Below are 19,530 nucleotides of genomic sequence, written 5' to 3' on the forward strand. Positions count from 1 at the left end.
CCTCAGTCTTCAGGTTGTCAACATGGATGTTGAAATCACCGACAATTATGAAACAGTCATAGTCAATGCATATGAGACTAATTTTTACTCATTAAAATCAGTAAAGAAATGTTCCACATATGTTGGAGTTTTGTATACAGTTAGTGTCAAAGTTCATTTGTGACCTTTTACCTCAATTCCCAGACATTCAAGAGGTAAAATGACCCAAAGAGATTTTGCTGCGGTTTATGATATTCTTAAAAATTGAAGCCAAAGAACAATTCCACAAATTCCTGCGCCAGTCCACTGTAGTTCAGCGATAGAGAGAAAGACAAAACTGCAAGGAAAAACTAGCACTTTGCTTCGGCTCTATTTGTAGTTGTCTGTCACCATCTGGTGGCGTTTTTTGGTACTGCTGCTACTGATCTTTCCTTTTGGATTTGAGGGAAGCCTTGAAAGTAAAGCTAGATAAACTCATCGATATAATAAAGACAAAGTTGTTTTTTTAAATCAAGTGTAGTGTTATAGAATCTGCACATATTCAAAACTGTCTGCTTTTCCATATTATCATTATAGAAAAACCAGAAGGAAACAAACCAAAGTGTTTTTTTTATGATTTAGAAGGATTTATGAAGGAGAAAAGTATCAGTTTGGTACTGGTGATAACAGGTACTTGATTAATTTTAAGTGTGACCAAATCAGCTAAGAAGGAGTTTCAGAAGTTGTTTTTCAGTAGGGAATTGTTTGTCATCAGGAAATTCCTTAGAGTGAAATTCCCAGAGAATTCACTGAAGTCTGGCTGTGCAATGCTTGGAGAAATTTCAAATAGGCCCACGGTAGTTAGTGGTTAGGAAGAGACTTGTCATCCATGACAATACATTTTTTTAAAAAGAGTCAAAAGGTCTGACAAGAAGAGTTCCTTTCTTTGTAAAAACAAGATGTTGACTTAGGTTTACAAATATACAGCTCAACAAAATAGATGACTCCTGAAGGATGTAAAGTGTCAAGTTTGCCATATGTAGCAAAAAGCCACATATGATAGCTGTATACCAATTATCACACAGAAGCAAGGACATGGATATTTGTGGTTCTTTTGCTCTGAGCGCCTTACAGTTGATTTAACAAAATTACCTTCAAAGATCCTCTACAATGAAATAAGTCATTCCCCTTCACATACACACTGATGATGGCAAGTTACTACATGGTAACCACAGTTTCCCAGGGGAAGTCTGATAGAAGCAAGGCTGGCATATTCCAGCATTGGCCCTACTGACCAACACCAACAGGCAAGGAGACGATGACAGAGGTGGATCAAACCGGCAACTCACCGATTGTAAGGCAAACTCCTACTGCTGGCACCACCAGCCAATGAACTAACAAACTCCTCTGTACCCTAAAACAGAGCATAAAGCAATGGGTCAGGCAACATCAAGTCTGGATCTCTGTCAGGATGGATTCTAACCAGTGACTTGCGGTGAGGTTCATAGTTGGTGAGGCACTGACTTAATCATAATCAGATATACAAATGTAGACCCTTTGCATGTTATTATTTACATAAGGAAATTTCACGCATGCGGAAAACACTGGAGGGCAAAACGACTATTCTTTTACATGGCATCCATAGCAGCCATGTAAAAGTTAAGATTGAGTTAATTCCATTAACTCAATCAAACTTGGACATGTAGATATTATTAATTTTGTGCTATGCTCCACAGCAAAGGGAGAAACCGTTAAAGTAAAACTAAAAACCACTTCTTTCTCACTCTCTTACACATCCTTACTATGTGCAAGAATCCCATTCCTTACACATAGTGTAACAGGTTGAGAAATATTATAGTTTAGAATATTGTAAAATACTGATTTTTGCAGATGTTGTGGTCCTATTGGCTTCATCAGGTCATGATATCCAGCTTTTACTGGAGTAGTCTGCAGCTGAGTTTGAAGTGGCAGAGTAAAGCTGCTGCTTCTCCACTTTGAGAGGAGCCAGTTGAGGGGGCTCAGGCATCTGGTTAGGATGCCTCCTGGATGCTTCCTTCCTGACATTCCTGGACATGTCACTCTGGGTGGAGACCCAGAGGAAGACCCAGATCACGCTGAAGGGACTATTGGCTAGCTCCCCTGAGACTCCCTGCTTAGCCTGCTGCACCAGCAACCCAAGCCCAGATAAGCAGATGGATGGATACTGTAGCACTTAAAAGGTCTATTCAGTTGTTGAAGTCAGCATGTAATAATCTACCCTTCATCAGTTGCTGTGAATATTTAGCGGTTTGTCATTAGCTGTTTATTACGTAAGGACATAAAATGCATTAGATTGGGCTGCTAATTATGGGAGAATGTTTTATCAAAACCTGCATGTTGGGAAATAACACACCTGTCAAAGTGTATTTGATGGAGGTACCTTTGATAACTCATTCTTTATATTAGTCAGCACAGCCTTTTAATTAAGCTACGGACTGAGGCCAAATGTGCCGCCAAGCTTTTTTTAGTATTCATCCCAAAACTCAAGACAGCTTGTACTGAATATGGAGCCTCCAAGGGATAAATATTGTCTCTAGGTTACAAAAATCACATTTCTACCAGATTTGCACAACAAGAAACTGATTTTTCTTCCCATTCCTTTTCGTAAAACAGCTCATGACAGGTCAACGGTTCAATAATTCAGCAGTCATTTTATTATCCCAAATGAGAGCATGTCCAGACATCATTAGATGAAGAATGTCTGTGAACTTAAATTTTCAACATTTTCTCAGATTCTCAATTACAACTGATCTTCTGGTCATTTTTTGAGATTTATTGTTCCCTTTGAGGAATTATCCTTAATGTTCTCCTTAACCAGAGCTCAAATTAGGTAGACCGTTATGGTAGGATTATAGTTCTGCAATAATCTTTTAATTTTCAGACGACGGACTTAGCAGTTCTCTGTGAAATGTTTCAATTTACAGATTGGAGCCAGGGATCTTAGAGTCAGAAATATTTAGAGCAGAAGTTGAGATCAACAGGACACGGCACTCTGACAGGATTAGACGAAGGTGAAACTATGTTTTAAGTGCATGGAAACAGTTTGAACGAGGCTGACCAGCTGAATAATCTGCTGCCACACAGCTCAATAGGTATCAAAAGACAGAAAAAGATTTCTTTTAGCAACATCACCAGCCAGCATGTGTTTTTCACTCAGTTCATTCTGTGTGATACATGGATGACAACCACCTGTGGAACAGCTACATTAATTCCCCTGAACCTGTCAGCCTACACCACCGCACATAAGTCAGGATTTCTTTGCTCACACACGCCTCCAACCCCAAAGCCACCAACGGAGAACGTCTGCCTGTGTTTTAGCAGGAGGTGTGAGAGAGGTGCAGATGTGTGATTCCAAGGGAGGAACTTTCTCCATTTCAGCATCCCGTCACAGCTCACCCCATGAGTTTGTCATCTGTGATTATCCTCATCTCTGTGAATAGAATGCACCAACAGATAAATACAAGCTGGAGGTGTGTGTGTATATGTGTGGGTGTGTATGTGTGATGACACGTTGACAAAAATGAACAGAATGTGAACACAGGAGAGAAAAGCAGATACAAACATTTCTGCATGTTTTCCCTTGGTCTCATAATCACTGTCACTTGTAGGATGCACCTCATACTTGGCATGTTTGATTTCACTTTCTCCTGGTGTTAGGTAGACTGGTATGGAGAAAAATGGGTTGCAATATAATTGAAAGCACATAATATGTTTCAAAAATTATCCATCAAAAACGTTTTCAGAGTAATTTAATGTGCAATGGTTGAACCTACATCTATCTATATCTATATATCTATATCTATCTATCTATCTATCTATCTATCTATCTATCTATCTATCTATCTATCTATCTATCTATCTATCTATCTATCTATCTATCTATCTATCTATCTATATATATATATATATATATATATATATATATATATATATATATATATATATATATATATAGATAGATAGATAGATAGATAGATAGATAGATAGATAGATAGATATAGATATATATATTCAAGTGATTTTTTCCCCCCAGATTTTGTTGTGTCAAAAGATTTTTTTTTCAAATTAATTTGCATACTCCATTCAGTATGCAAGCAATATTATGTAGGCTAAAATTAGCATCAACGCTAAAAGCTTTCTGAAAGATGAAACCTGATATATTTGCTCAGAAAGAAGTTTTGTTTTTTATATTTTTAATGTTACTACAGAATAACTTCACACAGTTTTACTGGTTATCCGTCCTTTGATTCTCTTATTCGTGATAAATAAAGTCACATTTTTGATACATCAGGCTAAAAGCGTCTGATTTATTGAACGCTGCTGCATCCTAGTGGTTCAATGGAGCATTAATCATTCTTCAAAGTTAATCAGCAGAGCAACGTTACATCAAGGATAATGTCTCTGGATTGCTTCTGAGTGCTCTTTAATCGTACAGCAGTCAGGCGGATGGGGACATCATCCAGTTATTTATGGTTAGGGGAGTAATAGAAGACCTACAAGTGTGCCTTCTGAACAGTAATTTATCTTTATAAGAGGAGCTCCCTCTTTAAAATCCCTGCTGCTGGAAAACAGTCAGCTTTTTTTTTTTTTTTCCCAGAGATAACACCCTCAGAAGAGTATAACTAATTGGCAACAAATCTGAAAATCTTTCTAAAATCCCATGAGAGCCATTTTATGTAAAAAAGATTTATTAAAGAAGACAGACAAGAACTCCTCTCTTCGGGTTCTGAGTTGATCTGTATATATTGAAAAAGAGACAGAGATCATTCATCTTATCCTCAGACTCTCGCCCACCTCGCCGCCACTCGGTAAATCTTGCAGGGCAGCAAATCCAGATGTGCTGCTGAGGTGGAGACTTGTGAAAAGTATCCAAGGCCTTGGAAATGTATTTATATTCCTTGAGCGTGGGAATTTATGTGATGGACAATGGGGTTGTGCATATGACTGAAGAAAATTGTGAAATGGTTTATGAAAAGTGTAGTTTACATTTGTATTTAGCCCTGTTTATTCTGACAACCCAAAATAAAATCCAGCAAAGTAATAAAATCAATGGAAGAAGGAAGTCTAGTGAGACAAAACAATTTTTAACATTTTGAACTGCATGAAAAATGCAGTGTCCATTTTCTATGTACTGTCCACAGTAACAGATGGTGGTGGCAGCATCATCCTGTGGGTTTGCTTTTCTTTGGCAGAAAACCTTTTAGTCTGAAAACGGCTTGAGACTGGAGCAGACGCTCACCTTCTATCACTCCAACCAGAGCTACAATCGAACAGCTTAGATTGAAACATTTCCACATGCTCGAATGGTCTAGTCAAAGTCTAGATTTCAACCTCACTGAAAATCTGTGGTAAAACTTCAAAACTGTCTTTAACAGATGATCCCCAATCAGTATGTCTAAGTTTATTGTACAAAGAATGGCCCATAGCCTCCATCTCTAAATCTCAACATGTCTGCAGGAAAATTTGAAAAATATGAGTTGTTTCCATTTCACAAGTCCAAGTAAAACACATGGAAGTGTTGAGGAAAAGTTCAAGTTACAAAGTCCCGGAGTGCACACACACACACACACGCACACACATGAACACCCCTACACACACACACACACACACACGCACACACACACACACGCACACGCACACTGATGGAAAGACAAACTGAAGAAAATTTTTATAGTCTCTATCATTTTATTTCAGATAAAAATATGTCTTTTACACATCTGGTTCACTAACAAACACAATAAAGCTCTGATGAACAATGACGACTGTGATGGCGTCCAAAGAAGTGTGTTTGGAGCTTTAATCAGTCCTGCTAACGGGTGCAAGCACATTTTTTTCACAGATACAGAGAAGTCTGAAGGATCTCAGCCCAAAAAACTTCACATGAGCAGTAGGCATCATCACGCAGAGCCCTTCTGAAAGCTGCTTTATAGTTAACTACATTCAGAAACCCTTCCCTGAAATCTATGACAGGATGTACCTTGGAGAAGGACTCAACATGCTATGCTAAACACTAAAACATGTACGTGCTGAGAAGAAAAACACACAAAACTGTATAGGTTAAAAAAAGGTCAGGTGTGGTGGTTCTCTGTCAGTCTACCAGTTTATTTCCTGTGAAACTGGCAGAAAACAATAGCAAAGTTAACTGCTTTCTAATTTAAGTAATCAGTCAAACATATTTAGTCTCCCTTAGTACTGAACACATAGGTAGGCTCACAATTTTAATCATAATCTGCTAGATTACAGAGAATTATATCTGCTGGTGAGATACAGAGACCAGTCCCACCTGAGCTTTGTTTGTGAGCAACATGAGTGATTTCTGAAGAACCATGTGACCAACACACACCTTTTAGACTTCTATGAAAAAATACCTCAACATTTCAAAGGATTCGAATGCATGCAATGGAATCTAAGTAAGCATTGAAATCCAGGTGAAGCAAATTAGCGATGACTTTACATGCTGTAAATCTAGCTAACAGCACACGGGTCGTCCTTGCAGGGCTTCATGTCTCCTTGCAGCAGCTGAATCATCACTGCCTTGGTCAGGTAGCTGGAGGTTCCTCTCTTTCCTAGAGGCGGTGTGTTGTAGAATACCTCCATGTCATCCTGGGGCCAACAGTCACAGTTAGGGACTTGCTTCAGCAGTTGTAGTTTGGCATGCTACAAGTGTAACCAGAGAGGTTCCTCAGAGGCTTCCGTACCTGTTTCTCCATCCCGTCAAAGCGACTCCGGTCTCTCTGGAAGTCGTTAAACGCCTCCTTCACCAGACTATCCAGATCCACCTTGACACCAAACTCCAGCTCGGGGTTTCTCTCCAGCACTACGGCCACAACCATCAGCAGCTAATGGTGGACAGGATGGCAAAAGACAATTAAAAGAACTGAAAATACAAAGATTTTATTTTATTATGTTTTTTAGCTAATTTTGCTTCAGCTCTACTTGCTGCATGTTTGTTGGTGTTAGTTAATGGGGTTCTTCACCTCTACAATGATTTGTCTGTACTCAGGCAGGTCAATGTTCTTGAGTGTGTCCTCCACCAGCAGGGAGAAGTTCATCTCGTACATCGTCATGTCTGACAGTGTTGGTTGCTGCGCAATGACAGAGAAGACCTTAGACATGTACTGTCGTATCTAGCAGGGTAGGATGCATTTTACATTTGGAGCAGGGAGTAAAACATTGTGTATGATGCTATAGCAGCTTGTAACAACATTGAACAAAAACAAAGTGGAAAAACGTTGCCTGGTCCAAGTTTCGATTTGGTTCGAACCAAATAAAAACAGAGATCCGTCCTGCTTTGCATCGGCATTTTTACAACCGATTGTGATTAAATTTTGAACAAACTTTTAAAATGTTGCAAAAATGTAAATGAAGCAAATTAGGCGTGTTTCCATCTACTGGTTTAGAGTGAATCAACCAGCAAGATTTCGTCAGGTGTTGACATTACGCATGGCTGTAAGAAACAGGAAGCAGAGATTGCCAACTAGCATGGACCGTATATACCAGATATATGGGGAGAGGCTTTCAGGAATCTGTTGCTATTGTGCAAGTTGTAACTTTTCTGTCAGTAAATTCAACCAGTATTGGTGATGTTACATGCTGTCTGGAGACACAGACAAAGGAGAAACAGGATCAGTCACGAGGTAAATGTTCACTACGGCAAATATGTTTCCATCTCCCCTTTAAGTAGCTTAAAGGGGAGATGGAAAGTTTTCTATTTTTTTTTTTTTTGCAAGATTGAGGAAGTTATTTAGAATTTAGCCATTTCCATCAACCTTTCCTAAAGCGATACTTCAAAATGCAGATAAAAAAAAAACGCTGCTGGAAATACGGCTATTGATTCAGGGCGGCATAGAGTAATTGAAATGCCTTGGGCCCCAAGACCAATTTAGCATTGTTGCTGACCATGTTCATCTCTTTTTGACCACAGCATACTCATCTACTAATGGCTACCTCCACTGTAAAAGGACTGCGTACCTGTGGGAGATGAGTTCCACCCACCACGATCCCGTTAGGCGTCCTCTCCAGGATCTGCCACACACGGTCATAAAACCCCAGAGGGGTTCTGTTCAGACTACCGTCGATCTGACGCCTGTTCAGCCAAGACCTGGGGTAAAAACACCAGAGCCTATTGAGATCACATCCTCAAAATAAGGGCAGCTGTTGTCCTTTAAAAAAGATTGTTTTTTAGTCAATGCTAGTTAATTAGATAAGATAAAGCCTTATTAATTCCCTAAGGGAAATTGGCTCCTGCTTTAATTAGATGATCTGATATAAACCAAGGGAAGAAGACAAAATAATGAAACATCAAAGAAGATGTTTAAACATACCAGAGCTACCAAAGACGCTCCGGTATGTTTAAATCTGTGAGTTAAATGGAAAGTGAAAGCATAGATTTAGTTGGATAATGCATTGTTTATGTACCTGGCAGTGTGCTGCGGCTGCAGGACGTCCAGCAGCAGCTGCTTGATGTCGCTGGGAGAGAGCTGGTAGATGTCCTGAGGTGCCAGGTCTCCAGCTCGGATCTTCAGCTCATGTTTCATGGCCTGAACGATCCAGCTTGGTGTCCACACAACAGACGGATTACGTTAGAGATTACAAATGAAACCTTCTACAGTCACATTGCAAAGAGGACATGATAAAAACCAAAGCTTAACTTCTTAACCCTCATTGATGTCACTCAATGCGAACCATAAGTACCTGGATCTCTTACTTTTTCATTCTGCCTGAGGCCACCCGGTGAAACTTTAGAAAAGAAGATCAGTTTCTTTGGGGATCCATATTTTCTGGATCCTTACACTTGCTTTAAAGGCAGAACAGAAGTTCAGAAGTGATGCCACTTCTGCTCTCTGACCTTTGACCTCAGGTGAAGTGTTGACTTGTTGTTCTTGGTCTTTGTTTTACTTCCTTTATTATAATCTTTTATTACTGGTTTTTACACCTCTTGTATGATTGTGTACCTTTTATCTTTCATTTCTCCAATCAGGGCAGATTCAAGGATGTAGCGGTCAGCTGTAAGATTCATTTCCAATGTACTGTTGAGGCTGTTAATGATTGAAACGCTGTTTTTTTGTGAAGTCCTGCCTAAAGATTTAAAGGTCACAAACATCTAACACCAGTACCCAGCTGGGGCCTTGATGTGCTGAGATTCTTGTTTGCCCTTCTTTTTATATAACCAATTTAAATAATACTGCAGATGCTGTTATAAATGGTCTCTATTCAACAACTGCTTAGAGAGTTAGGATCTTTATACACAGTTTATTCTTACAAAGAAAACTGCATTTCCAGGAATCAGAATAGTTTTCGGGGCCTATTTTTGTCTGTTTTATTTCCACTGGAAGAAGAAGGACGAAATCAGAGCAGAAAGGACCGCTGGTTACTCTTTACGGGAAGAACTACAGCTGCTTTTCTGTGATTGAAACTTTCCTATTTTCTTGCACATATTTGGGAGTCAGAATTGCTCCAGCTAGTTCACACATTTCAACACAAGAGTACTCTTAGCTTCTAAACCATAACTGCTATGAAACAACTAGATATCAAAGTTGGTTTGCTCTGATTTCACTGTTTATTTTTTTAAATAACTTGTAGCACTCTGCTGTGGATCATTAAAGCTGATGCTCCTTTAGATCAAAACACACCGAACCTGTTGGGGTTTTTTATTATTGTCTGACAGCATTCGTCAGATCAATGGAGGCAGACATGAAATCACCGTAAGCCTTTAGATGATGGTTTTTATGTCTCTATTCCAAATAATTTCCACCATCATAAGTTTTTTGCATCTGTTTCTTCTAATGAGTTAAAAGTCTGTTTATATTATTAACCAGTGTGGCAGATAAAAGCTGGAAATAGTCATTTTCAAGCACCAAATTACAGATTCAGGCAGCTGGATTTACAAAACATTCTGAAGGCGATTTTAGAAGTCTAAAATTTAGATCCACCTTTGGTAAAAAAAAAATCACCATTTTGTGTTCCGAAATGCTTCTAAGATGGATTTTCTCTTTGATTTGTTGCTATTAGGGCACAAAGCTAAACATGATTTCTGTGAGACAAAGTGCGCCACTGTTGGTGAGCAGTTAACAAAATCCCACACAATACACAAGCCCATAGGCACTTTCAACATTTTCAATTTTCCTGATAACATGACGCCTCCATCCAATCGCAGAAAATTGCAGCGTGGGTAATCTGGAGCGTGAGAGAAACGCAGAAAACAAGCCACATTACTGAATCTCAGAGGGATTTGACAGCTATTGGTTTCTTGAGTTTTTCTCTGGCTAACACCAGGGAGGGGAAAATTACATCCAGGCAAACATGCTGCATAAGAAAATCCCAATTGGTAAAACACATAAAAGCTGCTCCAGGTTCAAATTCAGCCCGGTATCGTCCTACCCGACTCTGATTTTGAGCATGCCGCTGAACAGCTCGGGGTTGTTGGAGATTATCCAGCCGATGTGGATGACCAGCTCCTGCTGGAGGACAGCTTCCCTCTCCCCGCCCAGGGGAGAGCACTTGCTGTAGATGATGCCCTGGATCACTCCTGGAGACAGCGGGTTGGAGATCACCTCCTCCTCATGCCCAAACAGACCCAGGGTCACCTGGTGATCATGTGCAAACAAAAAAAAAAGTGCTGAAAATCTACCAAAGTTTTCAGCAAGAAAGAAGAAAAAAGAAATAATGTGCTATTATGCAGACCACTTTATCAGGAGACAATTTCAATATGTCTTCTGTTCCTTCAATTTGAAATTGGCCTCCTCTCTCAGAGTCAAAGTGAGAGAGTATGTGACACCTTTGTAGTTTTGCTCAGGAGGAGCATCAGAGGAAAATTACACCATGGCAAATTTCACTGATGAGAGGACACGCTTTTATGTTTTTGCCTCCATCTGATGAAACTCCGAAAGGTAGACGCATCGTTCATCCGAATGTCTAAACGGATCCGAGCGATAGCGCGAAAGCCTGCAGCTGAAATGAAGTTTTGGATTCCGTGCAGGATGCGCTGTCAGATTTCAGTAACAATGTGAAATATAATCAGAATGAAAACTCACTCAAATGGGACAGCGCTGCGTTCTGCCTCTACTTAAGACTTTATTGTAAGGAGAGGAGCAGCATCCGTCTCCAATTTTAAATCGGCTTTTCCAATCATGTTGAGAGGAGCCTACCCTCTTGCCTCATTGGCAATCTATATGCAGATTCACACCTTGAGCTACTTCAGCATAATGAAATACCTAAAAGTGTTCAGAAGGGTAAAAATGCAGCAAGATAACTGGAACTCTCGAGAGGAGGCTAATCTCTGAATACCACTTGAGAGAGAATGATGCATTGAAAGGCATCCGGCATGATGTGGTGAATCCACACAATTCATGAGTCAGTGTGTCAATCGTGTATCCACACAAGTTGCAAATTATTGTGTTGCCAAAGGGGGATTGGGATGGGTGATGGGGGGCGGGGGATGGGTTATGCTTGTTGACTTGCTGCAACTGCAACTACAGCTTGGGTCCAAACACAGTCCATGTAAGCTTTGATGAGGGACATGCGCAAGCAGCTGGCCCAAATAGTTCCCATAGGATACAGCATGAGGAGCCTTCAGCGATGTAAAACATCGAGATTGCCCTTTTTCTGCTAATCAGTGAAGATTAAAATGACTGGCCAAACATGCCGCCAACAGTTTTCCCCAACATACTGCGCTTAGTGAAGGGGTAGATTTTACTCAGGCCCCTCTGTCTCTGTGTCCACTTACCTGCTTGCCTTGCACTAAAATACTAGTAATACTGGGGGCAAGGCTGTCCACTAGCTTAGTTAAGAGACTGGCAGCAAGACGAACAACAGACCTAATGGGCGAAAAGACACAAGAACATTCTTGAGATATTTAGGACAAGTAACAAATTTACAGCTTGGACTTTAATATGCACAGCTCCTTGTAGAAGTCTTTAAACCACTTTTAACATTTTGTCATGTTACAACTGCAAATTTGACTGCATTTCATTGGGATTTTACATGATAAGCCAACATAAAGTGGCAGAAGTTTCATCAAAAGTAAAGGACTTTTCGCAGTTAAATAAGGAATGTAAAGCAGACACATTGCTCAACAGAACTGGCAAAAGCCCCTTCTCCATCGTCAAGTCTCACTCTAGCCAGTTACTGTCTAGTTCGGATCTAACCAAGTTGGGTTTTTCTACATTGGCAGGGTGTTCCATCGGCGGGAACTTGTACAGGCTGTGAGCACGGACAAGCTTTGGTCAATGCGCTGATGATGTCCTTTTATGAGTGTACCCCTAGGTGGCCAGTTTCTCTGAAGTCGCTTGCAATACATTTAATCGGTGCCAGTTGATGCTTAAGTCGCAACAATCTGTCTGGCACTGACAGAGAGAGCTGGCTGAAGCACTTCCTGTGGAGAAAGGGCTAAAGACTCCTGAAGGGGTGTTGAGACATCTTCAGGAAAAACTGAACGAAAGTCAGATTGCCTTTGATTTAAGCCTGTTATAGCATCTTCTTGCTGATCCAGAGTTATCGAAAGGTTGGTGTTGGTTTATCACAGTAAAAACCAAATAAAAATATTTAAGTTTGTATCCGTGACAAAATGTACAAAAGTGGACCTTCACAAAGCACTGTAGCTTCTTCCTTTGTATCCTTTGTAAACTGTCCAATAACACCAAGGGTTACAGGAAACATCTATAGTAGCAATGTACTGAAAAGTGTTCATCCCAATCACAACGAATCATTTCAATTCTAGAAGTTCCAATATCAAGTTTGCTTTCCAGTAAATATTTTAATGTTCACGCGAGTTTCAATTTATCATTCATGAGTTTCAACGCGGTCCGCTAGATGCTTCCTCTTGTCTGCAGGAATCCTATTAGGAAAAAATGGCACACTGAGATGGCAGTTATCTAAATACAAAGCCAGGGATGATTAATGACACACAAAAAGGATTTACATTTCTTACAGCAGGGGTGGAAGCACGGGACGATGTTGTGAATGAGGTCATGAATAAGCTGGAACACAACCTGCTCTTATTATATGCTGAGTAAAATTCCTAATCAATTTTTCTACCTGAGACGTTGCTGTATTTCATGATTACATTTGTGGGGAAAACAAAGGTACAGCTGGGAAATCAACAAAACGTTAAAGTTTAAAAGGCATGGTATGCTGTCAATGCACTGATCCTTAGAAAACCTATTTCAAGCCTCACTTGCTGGCCCATGTTAGAAAAATGAGAGCATATACACAGTTGAGTATGGGAGTAGTTTTCCTACCAAGCAAAACAAAACAAACAAAAAGACTATTCTATCTTTAAATGCCATAAGTGCATTTCTCTTAGCTAAAAATGTTGACGAATAAAACAGCATACAATAAAAGTTGTCATGTCAGGAAGCATAACGAAAGCAAACGATGAGCACAGAAAGCACTGGCCACTGATGAGAGGAACAAATACTCAGTTATGACATATGACAACCACCTGCAACATTTGGTCAGTATTTGTGGATGAGGCCAGCAGCAAACCACAATTCAAATAGAAATTTGACATTGTTTCAAATGATTCCACACCCAAAATAAGCACAAAATACAAAATCCATTTCTGTGATGGACAATCTAAAAAGTAGACAGTCTTTGCTTTGGTGGATAAGAAAGTTGTTGACTTTTTTTCCACTTCATGAACTTGTTTGCTCTTCTGGCCATCCCGAGGTATTTAGATAGATGGACCTAGGGTAAGAGTCAAAATCTATTTAATTTGCAGTGCACGGCCAGCCTTTGAGCCACTGGGAATGGACTTGGAGGAAGGGGTTCAGCCTCTGTGGTTTTAATGTAAAGAGAAAGCCAACACTGACCACAAGCTCAGCTCCGGCTTACATCCAACTCAAGGTTCCTGCAAGCATCCTAGCTGGCTCGCCAAAATCCTGACTGTGTGAGCCAAGGTTTCATTGTTCCTACATCAGTTAATGCACTAGAGATACAGCAGTGTAACAAATTGACAATATAGCCAAAAACCTGAAAACCCCATTTTTAGGTAAATTAGAGCAAAGTGAATGTTGGCGACTTAAACTGAAGAATTTCACATTAAAAATTATGTTTAAAAAGAGACTGGTCACATGTAACTACCTGCTGTCTTATGTCCACCTATTTCTATTTTGTTTTTATTTCTGTTGTCTTTATTCACATTAATCACAGTTTTTCTAATTTGAAGTTTTTAGATCATACAAAAATGTACAAGCGTTTTGATTACAAAATAAACAAATGTATTATTATTATTATTTGTAAAATTAAATAGGAACATCTTAATTTTAAGGGTTTATTTTTTGCGATTACAAAGAATGGTGAAACCTTACAGGTCAACACACAGCTCACACAGCTCTCCAGCTAGCCAGCTAGCTAGGCAACTAAAACATGCGGGAACATTTAATGTGTCGCCCGCTGAACTTTACCTGTTTCCCATGAACCAGTATTGTGGTGATGTGAGGGGCTATAGAGCTGGCATACTTCTTGGTAATAGCAGCAGCATGCCGCACTGCCAGCCTGCAGTTTATCCAGATCACGTAACAGTTTGTTTTATTAATTTGTAGAAGTCAGGACAATGTGATTAAATGAATTTCTACAGACACAAGAAATAAAAAATATTTTAAGCTACTTTCAGAAGAAGTCTGTCTCATGAAGTCATAAGGCCACTAAATGACACTACATGTTCTGTGATTATTTTTTGGACAAACACTGCTTGTGTGTTGAAATGGGAATACCAGACCAAAGTTTTCTGCTGCCGGCTCGTCTGTAGATTCTCTCCAGTTCATCCATGAGGTTCTCTGGAATCACAAATATGGCTGGTTTTATAACTTTTTCTAAATTTTACCCTTAAATGAATATGGAAAGCATGTAAGATTAACATAGTTTAAACATAAAAACTAATTGTATCCCAGCTCCGGCCCTTCAGAGACGATATGTTGAGGGATTTACTGTAAATGCTTTCCTGCTCCAACACACCTCCATAAAAAAAATTCATTTTAGTTCTAACTTTTGCTTAATTTAGACAAATTTAGATTACTAGATGGATTTCTTTAGTATTTGGTAGAATTATCTTTTAAATCATATGACTTGGTTCAAACATTTAACATTTCTATTCATGAGCTTCTTGCCATAATTTGCTGGGATTTTGGCCCAATGGTTTATAGGCTGCAGTTTATTTACAGTGAATGTAAATCTCTGGTGTGACCAGTGGATGTGTTGGAGCGGAAACACATCCAAAAGTTGCAACTCTTGTCCATCAAAGGACCAGAATTGGGAATCACTGCATGTATCAACAGTATAAAACTGCTAACTGATCGTCTTCTAAGATCATTGTATAATTTCTCCTAAACACCCTGGTGTTCTACTAGAATCCTTATTTATGAACTAATTTGCAGAGTGCCCATACCATCTTTTGCCAGGAAGTCTGGTCCTTCTCTTCTGAGGAGGATACAGGCGAGCTGAGCCTGACTGGCCAAGCAGTTGCAGTCCTACATAAATATGCAGGCAAGCAGAATAAAAAAAAGATGAGAGCAAACTCAATATTTTTCAGAAAACAAGAGAAAAAAGGATATGATGGTATCATTAACCGACTTAACCTCTTACACCCTCAGGGGGTATAAATAAATTAAAACTTAACATTTTGGGCAAAACCTTTATGCGGAATAGTTTTTGAAAGATCAAAGCCTCTTTTAGCGGATAATAAAAAATAAAAAAAAATTTAAAGGTACGTGGAGCCTTTGTTTACAGAGCGAGCCGAGGTCACGTGGCAGCTGGACCCACCGGTGGGTCCATTGTTCATGGTTTATAGTAATTGGAGTATTGATTTTGATATTAAGCTGCAACAGCTAAAAAACAACCTGATCATATTTTAGTTGAAATGCTGCGACTTGATCGAAAGTTTTACATGCAATTCTTTAAAATAATTTCTCTGTTTAACAAGAACACAGTGATAATCCGGATCATTGTTCTGTTGAAACAATCAGCTTACATGAAACTTCTGCAGGATCTCATAGGTGGGCTTGTTCTGCCACTCCTCCACGCTGATCTCCGGCTGCTGCTCCAGGTCCGAGGCGTTGGGTGTGCTCGTCTGCCTCTTCACCTTCGAGTGCTTCGGCAGCTCCAGCTCCTCAAAGCTCTTAAACTCTGGGATCCTTTAGCACACAGAAACGGACTGCACATGTCTCTGTTTTCTTAAAAAATGAACCAACTTATAGCTGCTACCTTCAAGCACAAAAATAAGACGGGACTAGCTTCTGTAAGGGCATCAGCCACCATGTGACAAGTGACACAAAACTCATGTCATAGTCTCAAACTAGAATTGCAAATCATAATTAATGTTGGAATTATGTGATGACCTCCTGGAGGCGGAGTTTCAGAAAGAGGAGGAGTTTTTAAAGAGAGAAAGGACCAATTTCAATGCGTTAAATTAGGAAGTAGATTTTTTTTGTCATATATAAAACACTTTTATGACAACTGATGTTAACATAGTTACCTAATTTTGCTATAAAATGCATTATGGGTCAGGAAAACACAGTACCGCCACTTTAAGAAGTATGTGACAATGTCAGTTTTACTGAACACATAAAATAATGACACTGTTCTCCTTTCGATAAATTTTTGTTTTCCTTTGGCGAAACAGAGAAAGCACTTTAACCTGAATTTTCACTTTTACTGCAATCACAGCAGAGAAAGCATTCACATTTAACGAGGAAAGCGTGAAGAAGCATGAAGGGAAGCTCTTACTCTGCCTCATTGACGCGAAGGAAGTCCAGCTGCTCCACAAATGCTCCTGATATCAGGGTCTGTGAAAATAGCACATTTAAAAAACTATAAAGTTATTATTCTAGTGATATGGCCCCAACCATCCAAGAGACACAACAGTCATAGAGGATCCATAATGGCTTATGTGCCAGCAGGAGTGGAGGAAGCAATCTGGTACACAAGGTTTGTTGGGTGACTCAGTAAACATAAAATGCTTCAAAAATGCTGTAAAAAAAGAAGCGATCCAGCAGCAAGGTGCACAACCAAGTGACAAATTTCATTTTTTAAACATTCACAGCTGCCGCATGTAAAGATAAAAGTTAGAAGATATTCAAAGAGGACTAATAATAAAAAAGACGCAATTCAATTTTCCAATTTCCCCTCCTCCTCAGGTCCAAAAGTGATATTAGCCATTCCAGCTGAAGTCAACTAAAAAACAAAATGAAGTGGCGCAGGAGACGAGCGATTGTGCTCTCCATAACAATGAGATGATGAAGAGCACAAGAGTTTCAAAGCTGTGAGTTAGCTGTGAACTGAATGGCAAATAGGCAAAGGGTGGGGGAAAAAAACTTTAAAGTTAAAAAAAAAAGAAGGGTCTTGTGTGGAAGTCTCTGTTGAGCACCGCAAATATAGTCTGAGAGGAGTTGGAGTAGGAAAACTTGTCGGGAGTTTGACAAAGACGTTAGTTAAAGTTACCAATGTTGAAAGTAGTTCTAGTTCTACCTTGGCCTCATTTTCATTGCAGTCTGTTCTGTGGAGTGCAGTTGTCTCAGCGAGTTTAACTTTGGGATGCTTACAGTTGCATGTCCCCATGGTAACCTCTGTGGGAAACTTAAATGACTCTAGAGCAATTTATATTAGAAACAAGACAAAGGCTTGGAAAGACAACAAGTCTGGTCTAAATGCTTCATGTCATCAAACTAATTTTGATGACAAACTGAATCAACATTTAAATGATGATTAAGGTTAAGAAACTAACTAGATTGGTACTTTGTGACTGGTGCATCTACAGAAACACCTGCCACTAATTGGTAATCGTCACATGGGGCAGAAACTTGGTTAAGCTTGGATAAAAGCTTTATTATTGAGCTATGATATAACTCAAGTGTGTTTTAGACTCACAAATAGAAATTCTGTCACAATTTTATGACAAAGAGCAGAATTTAGGGTTTCACAAACAACATATCATCTAATTTCTGTAATATCAAAGCAGGTTCCAGAACGTCGCACTACTACCACCATGTTTGACTGCAGGCATTATGTCCCGTTTCTGAAAGGTTGTTTTATTCTCATTCCAAAAAGCTCCACTTTTCACTGTCTCATAAGTCCACTGAATATTTTCTTAAAACTTTAAGAAAATATTAAAATCCATATAGAATTGTCTTTTGGTTCTTAGAGGCTTTTACTCTTAGAAATGTTTTTGCTTCCTTTCTTTCTTTTTTTTTAACTACTGAATCATGAACATTGGCCTCAACTAAGGCAAGCGATGCCTGAAGTTCCTTAGATGTTATTCTGAGGTTTTTTGTGACCTCCCAGATGACTTGTGAAATCTTAAAAAAAATACATGGATTTTGTTTTTTTTGAAAGAGCCTTCCTTCTATCTTGTAACACCATGTTATTATTATTTAGACTTTACTCTCGTACAAGTTCGTTCTTGTGATTCTTTCCTTCGTTCTTGTTATTGTTTTTCTTAGTGTGGCTGGTATCGCTCAAACAGTGAGTCAGACAAAGGTGAAGGAAAAATTAAAGTTAATACTGCTGAACAAATAAGGGACTTTATAACAATGTCAAGGACAGAAACACCATGCAGACAGAAAAAGCAGGGGAAAAGTTTCTGCTTTAAAAAACCAGCAGGATGAAGAAATAATTCAAAACAAAGAACCAGTGCGGTTAATTCTCTCACCTGTAAAGATCATGAATGCTTAAGAGTCAAAAAGGGATTTCCTACTGATCCCTTGAGGAAAACATTTTCACGGAGAACACACAAAGATAGAAACCGAGGAGGAAATGGACACAATGACCTCCTGCTCAGCAGAAAATGTATCTTGACCAAATACATCGTCAGTGACCTTTCCACGGAATGCACCTTTACAAACCAATACTATCCGTTACATTCACTCTCCAGCTTCAGTCGTGCCGGAGCAGGTCAGACGCAGTGCACTGATGCAACACTTTTTCATAACGCATTAAACTGGCCTTGGGGAAATGCTTTAGGGCTGCTAAATTCACTGTCGTTGGAGCTGTAAAAGCTCTTCATCCCTCATGTCCAATATTTAACTCTGAATCCCTTTCTCAATATTTGAGCTCCAATAGAGTTCTAATTGAAAACTTGTGTTTTCTTTCATAAAGAATTTAAAGCGTGCTGCTGTTGTTAACTCAGTAAAGCACATCCTTCCACTTTTCATTCCAAACACGACGCTTTTCTCCATTCACGTACCTGAAGTCTGTCAACGTGAACTTTGACCCCGCCGATGACTCCTTTTTTGAAAGAGGCCAACATGTCCAAGACTGGATTGAAGCGGCTCCCTCTGGGTAGATAAAATATTTGATAGGTGAAGCTGCCAGTCAGACCTTCCTTGAACATCAGTCAAACTCGCTTTAGTTTATCAGGTGTAGAAAAACTTGGTTAATTTTTCTATTCATTTTTATTCCTTTGTTGAACATTGATCTGTACACACTTTACCCTTCCAAAAATAAAAAAAGCTTCCACCTTCAGACATTTTGTGGTGACATCAAATAAATTGTAAGCTCTTAAATTTAGTCATAATTTTTTCTTCTTTTCTCTGTACGGCA

General features: G+C 39.3%; 1 protein-coding gene across 2 annotated transcripts in view; it reads right to left on the minus strand.

Moving 5' to 3' along the window:
• Positions 1-5,662: 5,662 nt before the first annotated feature.
• phkb (phosphorylase kinase, beta) overlaps positions 5,663-19,530 on the minus strand; it is a 111,308-nt gene continuing 97,440 nt past the window's right edge. For both annotated transcript variants that reach the window (XM_014983726.2, XM_014983724.2), the window contains 12 exons: positions 19,175-19,265; positions 16,720-16,778; positions 15,965-16,127; positions 15,383-15,464; positions 14,717-14,774; positions 11,723-11,813; positions 10,378-10,583; positions 8,416-8,550; positions 7,969-8,098; positions 6,975-7,082; positions 6,696-6,836; positions 5,663-6,600 (listed from right to left, as the gene is read on the minus strand). In XM_014983726.2, coding sequence (XP_014839212.2) covers positions 6,463-6,600; positions 6,696-6,836; positions 6,975-7,082; positions 7,969-8,098; positions 8,416-8,550; positions 10,378-10,583; positions 11,723-11,813; positions 14,717-14,774; positions 15,383-15,464; positions 15,965-16,127; positions 16,720-16,778; positions 19,175-19,265 — 1,402 coding nt within the window. In that variant the 3' untranslated portion in view covers positions 5,663-6,462. The remainder of the gene's footprint in view (positions 6,601-6,695; positions 6,837-6,974; positions 7,083-7,968; positions 8,099-8,415; positions 8,551-10,377; positions 10,584-11,722; positions 11,814-14,716; positions 14,775-15,382; positions 15,465-15,964; positions 16,128-16,719; positions 16,779-19,174; positions 19,266-19,530) is intronic.

The sequence above is a fragment of the Poecilia mexicana genome, unplaced genomic scaffold, assembly GCF_051168715.1.
Source record: "Poecilia mexicana isolate PSO_F unplaced genomic scaffold, ASM5116871v1 scaffold_3, whole genome shotgun sequence".
Lineage (NCBI taxonomy): Eukaryota > Metazoa > Chordata > Actinopteri > Cyprinodontiformes > Poeciliidae > Poecilia > Poecilia mexicana.